Source organism: Lytechinus variegatus, chromosome 3 (assembly GCF_018143015.1).
Source record: "Lytechinus variegatus isolate NC3 chromosome 3, Lvar_3.0, whole genome shotgun sequence".
Lineage (NCBI taxonomy): Eukaryota > Metazoa > Echinodermata > Echinoidea > Temnopleuroida > Toxopneustidae > Lytechinus > Lytechinus variegatus.
In genome coordinates, this window is record NC_054742.1 from 72,950,217 (window position 1) to 72,962,663 (window position 12,447).

Here is a 12,447-nt window from a genome sequence, read left to right on the forward strand (position 1 = left end):
ACCCCTTTGCATTCATCATTTTGTGACATTTTTATGAGGGCCTATTAGGAACACCACCTTTTCCGAAACCCAATCTACCCATTATCCCTAAAGAGAGGAATTAAAAGAAATGGGAACATCTTTTTCATACCCAATTGTTTATGGATGGGTTAAAAAAAATGTAATAAAAAACACCTTTCTTGTGAAAGGGGTATTACAGCGTTAATAAAAATCAGCAAAAATATACTGATGTGATCTTTGAGAATATAACATGATGATGATGAGGACGTAAATATTTCATACATTCTTTTCTTTTCTTTTATTTAAAAACATAACTGGACAGAGAATATATTGTTTAATCATGTTAATCCTTCATTTTCCTCCCTAGTGATTAATCAAATTTTAAAATGTTCAAGTTTTTAGTCCCTAAGCATTTGATATATAAATCATCTACTTTGAGCATTTTCCCCCCCTTACACTGACTAATCAGAAATTATTTTTAAAGGGATAGATAAGATCTGATACTTGGACAATAAAAAAAATATTTAAAAAATTTTTTTTTTCTATCAAATTCAAAGATTCATTCAAGTATTTTCTAAAATCTAATAAAGCCAAAACCAAGATGAGTAAAAAAAAATGAAAGAAAATACCCTGTGTCCCATTCAGCTGGTTTTGGAAAAGAAAACTTATTCATACTGTTTAACAAAGCAATGTTACAGAATGATACAAACAGATTAAATGAATAGAATCAAATTAAGCTAATTTATTCATGTACTAATTCATTAAATGGTGAATGTAAATGCTCAGGATATCATGTGTAAAGGACTGTTCTTAATATGTTAATAAATGATTTAAAGTACAGTAGGCCCTATTATTTGAGCCGATCAAGTATAGTGAGTGATTGTATTACCGACCGGCCTTGTATTACTGAACGCGCGCATCATATGCGTCAGAAAATAATCAAATACGCTCAAACCTTTGCAACTTCCTTCCAAGGGAACTTAAATAGAAAAATGATGAAAAATGATCAAAAACACAATTTCGAAGTCTTTATATCCTCAAAACAATAAAATATGGTCAAAATAGCTCATCAGTGAATTTGTTGTTTTCCCAACTTTTCCCATAGAAAACACACGTTCGGTAATACGATACCTTTTCAAGTGACCAAAATATTTCACTTGCGAAGAGGGGTCCGATTGGAAGCTGATGTCGTAGAAATGAAAAACAATTTCAGCAACATTTCTGCATGTTTATATTTTGTAGGTATTTGTGTATTTATGGTGAAAGTTTGGTGAATTTTATTGGAATAATGTGTTTGATATGATCAAATTCATGAAAAGTGTTCGGTAATACGATCCACTACCATACTCCAAATCAGGAACAATTTACAACTCCACTTTGGTCATGGAGTAGGTGTTACCAAATGCATACTCACTTATTAGCAGGCAAGTGATATAATGAAAAACAGAAAATGAAATGTTTTGTTGTCTTTATCTCGGATCAAATTTACCACAGTTCAACCTGAAAGAGGAACATAACATGGGTGTCACAAAAATCCATGAAGTTCATGGGATATATTAAAATTCATTGGTGGACAATTTATGGTTCTAATCTTTCCAAATTTATGACCAAGAGATTTCACACCTCCTTCACTCTGCATTGGAGTAAATGGGAGATCACTCCTCTGTAGGTGTTCTATTGAAACCCTTGACCATTCCACCCCTCCCCTCCTCCCGGCCTTTTAAGCTTATTTTTTCCATTCACCTTTTAAAAATATGAAACTGGATGAGAAATGAATGCTCAAAGCATTACAGCGCAGCTGCCGGCAGAGGAAAACAAAACAGGAAGTTCAAACCATGGTGAAGATGCTTCATTTTAATTTTAATTTGTGTTTTTGTTTATGAAGATACATGAAAAAAACAGTTCAAACCATGGTGAAGATGCTTCATTTTAATTTGTTTGCTTCGATTAAATCAATTCTCTGTCCCACTTTACTCTAACAATTTTAAGGACTTATCACTTAACTTTTAGCTACCTGGTTTGTAAAAATGTGTATAACTTCAACCACTTGTGTGAGGTTTGATGTATGTGAGCTACCACCGGCAATGTCAGCAAAGAAGCAGTTGGGCTAGCTTGGTGACACTTGGCATACAGATGTTTAAGCAACATGGGTCCAGGATTTAAAAAAGTGGATTTGAACACCTGAGAGCTTGGAACAACATTGATGATGACTGGAAGTGGGCGATCCTTGCTCTACTGAATTTATGGGGACTGAAGAACTTGATCTGAAGAGCAAATCCAGTTTATGATTTAACTTCATAGTTTTTTCATTGCAGATCTATAAGGATTGTTTTAACCCATGTCGAGCATAAGTCATGTGGTCTTCTGTTTCTCCAAAGCTTTCATGGATACGAGGAAGTCGGGGTGTGAGAATGGAGGGGATCATGGAAAATTGTAACAGGCATCAGGACCCTGTATTACAAAGAGTTACGATTGATCCGATCAATAGTAACTCTATGGAGATCCATTAGTGTCATAATTTTTTCTACGAAAAATTAGCAAAATGACCTTTTTAATGCAAAGAGAAGCACAGTGCATTTTCAAGAAAACAATGAATGCATATGATGAATATACATCACAGCTAGAAGATATTTTGAATAACATACATAATAGATGTTGAAGTTGCTGGCCGTCCATAGTTACGATAGAACGGATCAATCGTAACTCTTTGTACAACACGGCCCTGGTCTACTGTCTTATGGATGAATTCGTTCCAGGAACCAACCATATGAGCTGGCCGTGCCATAACGAAAGCCTATAGTTCCTGATTCATATCCTTTCCTGGCTCCACGGTCAAATTTGAACCATGTGGCGAACAAATATGCGTAGTGCTTCGGAGACATCAAGCAACCAAACAACCTCGATGACCAGTACTACCCTCAGCGCTCTTAAGGAGCACAGGCAGCTCCAATAAAAATACGCTAAGAATTACCAAATAACCCTTAACGTAAGACATGATAATTTCATTAATGAATTAACAAATAAAAAAAGATACTTGGGACATAATTGGTAAACGTTGGTTGTTGGACGTATCACTTGGCAATGCACTAGTTGTAGGGTTTTGAATAGTTTACAAATTGTTGTGTTGGTGCAAAACATTTTTGGCACAACATTGGTGCAGAAACGTCCTTACGCAATGCACTTATGCGCACTGCTAAGGCAGTTTTATGTCCATGTGATTTGCAAAAGAGTGGTGTTTAAAGGCGTCCTTGCAGCGATTAACAACATCACTATTAAAACATGAATTTATATAATACTCCTGAACTTCTTGGGAATTTCATAATCATTGTACCATGGATATCAACAACAGCTTTAAAGCATTTTGAAAAGTTAGTGCTTTAAATGATACCACTGTATGTTGGTCCCTACTTTTGTGTAATCAGAAGAGGGGGTATGAAGGACAATTTCACAAGAGAAATTTGTGCAATTTTGTTGGTCTCAAATTTTAGTCAACATTGTCAATTATTATCATATAATATACTATCATATCATCCTTAGAATTTATTAATGGTGCTACTAAAACAGTGATAAAAAAATATCATACACAGATATGTGGAAATACCCTGATATTTAACAAAATGGAAACTATGAAATTTATTATTGAACTATGAAATTTATTATTTAACGAACTGGAAACTATGAAATTTCCTTTGTCGGGTGAAAGTGGGTTTTTGAACAGTGATAATGACAAGTAAAAAAAAAATCAGCCTCGTTTAGTTTTGCGCTGGTACAGAAAATTCATAGAGAAAGGAAAATAACTATTAAAAAAATAAGGAAAAAAGAGAGATAGAGCAAGTGAAACTATGTCTTTCATCTCATATCTAAACAATTACAATATTTTACTCTCTCACACATATTATTCAAAATAACAAATCCTCAGTCACTTTTTACAATGCAGCATTCAAGATTGCAGCCTCTGTTGTAGAAAAAAAAGTTTGAAGAATGAATGAAGACGTGAGTTGTTTTTTTTGTATGAAGATACATGAAAAAACAGATTCGGCTTAAGGTAGGTAGACTCGATGTATAAAAAAATAGACACTGCGTTTCTTTCCTCTCAGATACCATTGAAGATCAAACAAACCCTCTTGACAGTATGTAACCATAAGAAAAAGTCCAGTAATAAAATAATGACAGGCTCATTGCGTACTGTGTAGACATCAAAAGAATCAACAAAAACATTGATCATCTAGATAGTCAACAAGTTACAAAAAGAAATTTTATCCTGAGTCTAGTTTTCAACCATTACAGGCAGGTAGCGATCTGAAAAATCCTCCTAAATTACATTTTTGACAACATATCACTCACGTTTGCCTACATCCATAAAGTGCAAGTAAGAAATTTAATTGATTACTCGTGCATACTCTTCTAGTGCTGCTTCCAAAGACTAAAAATTCAGTACATGTAAAGTAATCATCTCATACATGTTGTATGAGGAATAATTAGGTTAGCCGACGATGAAAGTGGTATATTTTCTGCTTTTGAAGAGCATCCTTTAGTATTTAAGCCTCAACTGGTCTGTCAAAAAGATGGTTATTATTTTGATAGATATAGGAAAACCAATTAATAAATATAATAAATTGAAATAAAGATAAGCATTATTTTCTAGTTTTGCTTCTTTTTTATTACTTCAGTCACCTCTCTTTGAATACCAATTAAATGCAAATGACTGAATCTTTTATAAAAGACACATATCATTTTAAATAATAGCTCAAATTAACTTAATTAATACTTCTGAAGGATTTAGCGATAAATCTATTTGAAACATTCATTTCCAAAATGTCATGAAATTTTTTTTAATCTTTCAGCTTTATATTTCAGTTTGTACATTTCAAGACAAATAAAGAATAGCAAAAAGAAAGAGTACGCCTTTGCATTTGCTAACCGGTAAGTTGGCTCATTTGGTAGAGCGTCCGCCTCACAACCGGGAGATCGTCAGACAAAAAGACATCAAAGATGGGAGTTGGTACTACAGAGCTACGTCGATCTGGCGTTGTGCAGTGGCTACCAGGCTAACAATCACCTGGGCAAAATGAATTTTTTGAGAATTTCTATTTCTGATCTCTATTTTCAAACAAAATATGGTTATCATTTTCCTTTTTCATTCTCATGATGTCATGTGGGTGTTTATGATATAAAATCATTAAACAATACATTCCTATGTTAAGTATTGATTCCAAAAGTGTAAGAGCTTGTTTTGCAGCCAAATAGGAAGCAAGGTATAAAGCATGGGCTCAACCTCAGAGGAGGCTGAAAAAAATATGTCAACAAAACATAAAAAAAAGAAAACAATCTTTGATACTACAATCTATTCCAACTTCCAACAAGGAAAATGGAATAAAAATCTTCACAATGAGACCAGATTTTGAGAGCTTTCGTCACAGGCGCATTCTGCGAAAAAAAGGCCGTCTGTTTTCATCAATACACAGTCAAATATCACTCCCTTCAGAATTTCAAATCGTAGATGTCATTTTTTTTATATGTTATTCACTATTTACACTGCTGTCTTAAATATTATATAACTTGGCCACTGATAAAACTTTTCACAGTACAGTAAATGATATAAAACAATACATAATAACATTATTTTTGGTACCTTTGTAAATTGTGCTTCTCTTATCATATCATTTCTATATCTCTTTATGCATGGAACGATCAGGGGCCCAGAGCCATTTATACACAGATTAGGGGGGAAAAAAGGGAGCTGCAAAAAACCCCAACAATTCCAAGCCCAACGGTCCTCAGAGTAATTGTTTATCAGTAATCAATTACAAATTTTTCTGCTTCATGCGATGTAAAGTTTAATAGATTTCCTGTTGTTAACCTTGATATATTGATTGAAAAGTTGAAAATAACACTTGCCATTGATTTATGCCACGCCTACCTATCTCAAATGGATACTCATTATATATTAGTCATCTATCAAAGACAATTATACGTTCCAAGAAAATGCTTTGTGATAAAATCTTTAGAGATGTTCAGGCTGCCAAAAGTGATAATGAACATTCAAACTTTCATTTATTTGATACCTCCATTTACAAGATAACCACAGAATTTTAGGTGCATATTAAAAAAACAAGGACAGTGTTATCTCAAGGGCTTAAGAGTTTCAATGAAAAAAAATGTTGAAAGTTTAACTTTATTTTCAACAGCAAATCATTATATTTTTACCTGTGTCAGAATGGAATGGATTCATGATAAGCAAGAGTTTTCATATTTTTTACAGTTCATTTATGGCTTATAGAACAGATTTTTTTGCTATCCCTACCTTAAAAAGACCTACATACCCTGTTGGAACCCTTTCTTTGCATTGTGTGCTGTGCTAACAAAAACAGTGCTTGCACTTGGCTTCAAATAAAACAATATTACAAGAGATACTTTCTTCTTCTAACATTTTCACTGACATATCGGTGCCATAACGGCACATGGTTACATCAACACACGTTCAGAATGGCCTGAATTCCCTCTGTTTTCTATTGCTTACAAAGCCCTCTCGGGCTCAAAATCACACATCTATGCATAAAAAAATCAGACATTCAACCTGAAAAATCGCCTTGTCCATTGTGAAGAAAAGAAGCCCAGTGCTGACGACAGCATGACCTGGGATTTGTTTGAATCAGTACTACTTTGCAGACTCAAAACCTTCAACTGTCACTGTAAAGAGATGATATATATCATCTGCAGGAGATTTGCCCTTTTTTATCCCGCTCTTTAGATCTGGTTATGAGAACATTCTGCAAAAGTTTGCTCTATGAAATATCCAACTATTACTGCATTTCTTGAATACAACTCTTGTTACCAATTGCAGCGGTGATTGTCCTGAAATCTGAAAAATCAAGATAACTCCTAGGAAAGTCTTTTTTCGACCCCAAACAGTCATGTCATAAATATTCCCAGGGTTTGTTAATTGGATGCAGACCAGCTGATATCCACCCAGATCTTAAGGTGCTGCAATTTCCTCATTAGCTTGATGATGAAAGAAAATTTCAATGTTCTACGTTCCCCATGGTTGCTAGCTTCACCAAGGTGCCTTTCAGGAAAGCTAAGGTTCCTTTACAGAAAAAGATGTTTCTTTGAGTCTGGGCAACAAATGCTTCCCTGCGGAACTCCCAAAATCAGTCTTGGGATTCATCACAAACTCCTAGAAATATGCCCAACTCTGGAATACATCCTTCTTCCTCTGGCTTGAAGATTCACCCAGAAATACGGCCAGCTCTGCTGAATGTCCTTTTGCCTTTGATGATTCACCTCAATACACCAACATGCAGAATATCTTGGTCACCACTGCTTCAAGGAGCACCCCCAACACCGTCTTCTGTGAACAAACTTGATATTGTCTTCCACAGGTGCCCTTCCAGAGCTGCAATCCCACAAAAAAGTCTCCAAAGATGAACCCCCAGAGAGGATTTGCACAATGTCTTTGCAGTCTGAAGGCTCATCCGATTCAACACACATACTATCTACTTATCTAGTTATGCCACCTTTGGCTCAACTTCAGAACAGCCTCATGGCCATGGCTGTGGAGTCCGGTGGTGGTGGTGCCACCATGGTGTGGCGTGGTACTGCTGTAAGCTCCAGGTAACTGGTGCTGATGGTCCGTAGTGTAGGCATACACATGAGTACCTGGGGTAGGAGATTGGGCTTACAGCGATGGTTCTGAGAGAGCATGTAGGCAAAGCCACTCAGTACTTTGTCTTGTAGGGCTTCCACCTGCATCTTCTGTTTTAGTCCTTGTAAATCTGTGAGTAGAGAAATGAAGACAATGTAACGTTAATGATATCAATTGAATACAAAACAAGTTACATTATAATAAGTAATAACTGCATGATATAATGACAAGTCCAACCAAAACAATTGTAGAGCGTTACATCTAGGTACCAAAACAATTGAGCTTTAGACCAGGAGTAGTAAATAAGGTAATAAGGCACTCTAAATTGTAGAAATTACCCCTATATCATTTCATACACACCTATGGCTACTATAATCTGATATGAAACCTTCCTCAATTCCTGTTATTGGGTCATAGGCCTGGGACTTTCGGGTTTTTTTTCTTTTCGGGTACCCGTGGTAATTTTCGGGCGGGTACCCGGAACCCGAAAATCATGTCGCTCGAAATATGACTGGTGGAAAAACCCCATAGGTGACGTCATCATCAAGCCAATGCGATGCAAGCCAATTTATGAATGAAAATATAGTAAGCATGCGCATTGCAAGCCTCAGCCCCACGCAGTATTCCGTCAAAACGAGTCTGCAATACTCTGTCACCTCGTACCAAAATCGACCTAGAAATCCACTTTTCTATATTTTACATGAATTATAAAAGGTATTCTCAGAGGATTTGTTTTCCCACCGATACCGCACTGGTAAGCAAATTTTTATTACTTCTTGCTTTTCCGTCAAAATCTTACGAAGTAGCGTCGATATTACATCGTGTTCGTGAGTTTGTAGAATCTATCGCTACGTGAACAAAGTCAATTGATTTCCGGGTTTCGGAGCGTCAAATGCGCCAGCCAATCACGATCGTGTTACCATTTTCGGTTTATGATGAACTGAAAATGGTATCAAGAACGTGATTGGCTGGCACCTCGTATGCTCCGAAACCCGGAAATCAATTGACTTTGTTCACGTAGCGATAGATTCTACAAACTCACAAACACGATGCAACATCGACGCTACTTCGTAAGATTTTGACAGAAAAGCAAGAAGTAATAAAATTTCCTTACTTGCGTGGTATCGGTGAGAAAACAGATCCTCTGAGAATACCTTTCATAATTTATATGAAATAAAGGAAAGTGGAATTCTAGGTCGATTTTGGTACGAGGTGACAGAGTATTGCAGGCTTGTTTTGACGGAATACTGCGTGGGGCTGAGGCTTGCAATGCGCATGCTTACTATATTTTCATTCATAAATTGGCTTGCGTCGCAGTGGCTGGATACGTCACTGCGCTGCAAAAGAAACATGGCGACGATTGAACGATCTCAGTCACATCATCACTTGAACAAGTGGAATGCCTCTGGCCGTCTCACCTGCATCACGCGGTTCAATATAGCAGCAGTGCTGACTTTGAATACTACTCTAACTCGCACAAGATGTTCAGTGATACATGGTTACTCTTATGTCCACTTTTTATGAACTAGACCAATAAACTTACAGAGATATGATGGTTATTCAACAAAAAACCCCAACATGGCCAAAGTTCATTGACCTTACATGACCTTTGACCTTGATCATGTGACCTGAAACTCGCACAGGATGTTCAGTGATACTTGATTACTCTTATGTACAAGTTTCATGAATCAGATCCATAAACTTTCAAAGTTATTGATGTAATTCAACTGATACACCCACTTCGGCCAAAGTTCATTGACCTTTGACCTTGGTCATGTGACCTGAAACGCGCACAGGATGTTCAGTGATATTTGATTACTCATATGTCCAAGTTTAATGAACTAGACTAATAAACTTTCAAAGTTATGATGGTAATTCAACAGATACCCCCGATTTGGCCAAAGTTCATTGACCCTAAATGACCTTTGACCTTAATCATGAGACCTGAAACTTGCACAAAATATTCAGTGATGCTTGATTACTATTATGTTCAAGTTTCATGAATCAGATCCATAAACTTTCAAAGTTATGATGGAAATTCAACAGATATCCCCAATTCGGCCAAAGTTCATTGACCCTAAATGACCTTTGACCTTGGTCATGTGACGTGAAACTCATGCAGGATGTTCAGTGATACTTGATTAACCTTATGTCCAAGTTTCATGAACTAGGTCCATATATTTTCTAAGTTATGATGACATTTCAAAAACTTAACCTCAGGTTAAGATTTCAATGTTGATTCCTCCAACATGGTCTAAGTTCATTGACCCTAAATGACCTTTGACCTTGGTCATGTGACATGAAACTTAATAGGATGTTCAGTAATACTTGATTAACCTTATGGCCAAGTTTCATGAACTAGGTCCATATACTTTCTAAGTTATGATGTCATTTCAAAAACTTAACCTCAGGTTAAGATTTGATGTTGACGCCGCCGCCGCCGCCGTCGGAAAAGCGGCGCCTATAGTCTCACTCTGCTTCGCAGGTGAGACAAAAACTAGTATATTTAAGGATATTTCGAGGGTAATTGGTGAGATTCAAAATGAGACTTGTGTACTTATGTGATGAGTTTACAATCATGTCTTACACTACGCAATACAAATCAAATGTACGTTATACTGTGAGCAATTTTCGGGTATCGGGTATTGATTTTTCTACCCGGGTACCCGACGCTTCCGGGCGGACCCGGGTACCCGGGTTTTAGTCCCAGCCCTATTGGGTCATACACATTACATTGCTTAAATATACTTTGAAGTGGAAATATTTGTTTTATATTTCTATATTTCATTAATGGTTTACTCACAGCCCCTCAGTGGCTGAATTGCAATCAAATTTCAAAAGATAAAAGAAGGTACATACTACATGTACATATATAATTGACATGAATAATGATAAGCACAAATTAAAATCTATCACAGAATTTTATGTGAATAATACAGAACAATTCATGGATTAAAACTATCATGTACATTCAGATGCAGCTCTTTGATAATAAGGATTAAAAACTGATCATAGCTCTGAAAGAAATCTTTCAGAAAATTTGAATTAAATAATGCTGAAATAAAGATAATTGATCATTTTGATTTTCCATTTCCCCAAATCTTTATAAAGGTCTTGAAGAAGGTGAAGAGAGGTTCAAGATGAGCAGATAAAAAATACAAAGATTAAGAGTGAAACAGGAGATTAAAAACAGATACTGAGATAAGAACATGTGATCAAGAAAAAGATAAATGTTTAGCAAGAATGCTCATCTTATTGCACATGGACTTAACCTGTTGACTACCAACTTCTGTAATTCTAGCAGGCTTTGTGCAGGGACTGGCTCGTTACAGTAGGCATCAGGTTAAGTAGTGCAACAAGGACTTCAGGGAACAGATCTTCTGTCTAAGAAAGATCTAAAAACATTCTCTACGGGGATAGGCCCTGAAGCATATACAGTATAGTGGGGATTTTTCTGATGGCTAAACCAAGAGTTTAACCACTTGATTACCAAGTCCCAACATCACAGAAGACTATGTACACAAGGGGTATGTTTCTAATAGGCAAAGTGTTAAAAACTGAAATGGAGTGACTTGTATGGAGGCTGATTTACATTGATATGATAAGAATGGACAATTTAGAGAGTTTATATCATGTTTATGACAAAGAAATCAAGCAAATAATAAAGCATCTTCTTGGTTTATACCCAATTATATTTATTCATCAAGAAATCAATCCATCAACAAGAATAGTTCTGAAACTATGTCACATTCTATTCTTAATTTCATTTGCCAAAAGGAAAATTGGTCCATTTGAATTACTACTGAATGGGAAAAATTATTGAAAATGACAGTTAGATTTGCTGTGAAGTTCAAGCTTACGTTGGCATCATTTTTTTTTCCTCCACCGAGCAGTGGAGCTTTTACCCCTTCATTTAACAATCTTTAGCAGAATTCATCAGTTATCTGGCTTATCATATCAACCGCTGGCAAATCCTTTGCCTCACATTGTGGCATGTTGGCAATTACAAGATGCTTTTCTCTTCCCTAATATCTCCAATTTTTTTTCATCGATGCCGTTCTGGTTTGCGGAGATATCATTCAAAATTGAACCTGTATTCCGATGATTGTGAATTATTCATGGCATGTTAGACAACAATGATAAGCCCCCTGTCGCACTCTTGCCTTCCTCCCCAAAGCCTAGTTGAAGTTGATAAGTGAATTGATGGGATGAAGTGAGCACTAACCTGAGGCGAGGAGGAGGAGCGCAGAGAAGACAGCGATGTCTTCCTCTCTCAGGTGCATCCCGTGAAGGCTCTCCGCCAGGCTGAACAAAAGCTCAAAGAACACAGCCAGATTGAAGTCACTTGCTGTCAGAAAAAAAAATCAAAGAAGAATTGTTGACAGTAAGTTTCATTTTCTTAGGAGGAAATATCATCAGGTAATTGCTTATAAAGCTTGAGAAAGTCAAAGATTGGTTATTGTTGGATATGGGTAATGGAGATTTCAATTTGCTGTTTGCTTCACATGAGGCTTTCAGAAAACTGCCTTGGCTAACAATTTTTTTTTTTCTTCAAGAATTATACAATAAAATACAGATTCCATAATGCATAGCAGCTAGTCTGCAGGCAGACTCCGACTGAATCTTTGATCGACAAGTGGGTCCTCACACAAAACTTTCAGCAAGAAGACCCTCTGTACAGAAGACATAGTCGGCTGCACGTTCAAATCACCCAACTCGAGTGAAGGGTTTGCACCCATGTGCAGCTATTGACAGCTACTTAATCAGGAATGAATTATTATCAATAGATTATCAAGAGGAAT

At 36.3% G+C, this 12,447-nt stretch overlaps 1 protein-coding gene across 1 annotated transcript in view; it reads right to left on the reverse strand.

The window, feature by feature from the left end:
* Positions 1-3,148: 3,148 nt before the first annotated feature.
* Positions 3,149-12,447, reverse strand: part of LOC121412150 (nuclear receptor ROR-alpha-like) — a 63,250-nt gene continuing 53,951 nt past the window's right edge. Inside the window, exons 5-6 of the mRNA XM_041605056.1 lie at positions 11,871-11,993; positions 3,149-7,775 (exon numbers count right to left, since the gene is read on the reverse strand). Of these exons, the coding sequence (XP_041460990.1) occupies positions 7,531-7,775; positions 11,871-11,993 (368 nt within the window). The 3' untranslated portion in view covers positions 3,149-7,530. The remainder of the gene's footprint in view (positions 7,776-11,870; positions 11,994-12,447) is intronic.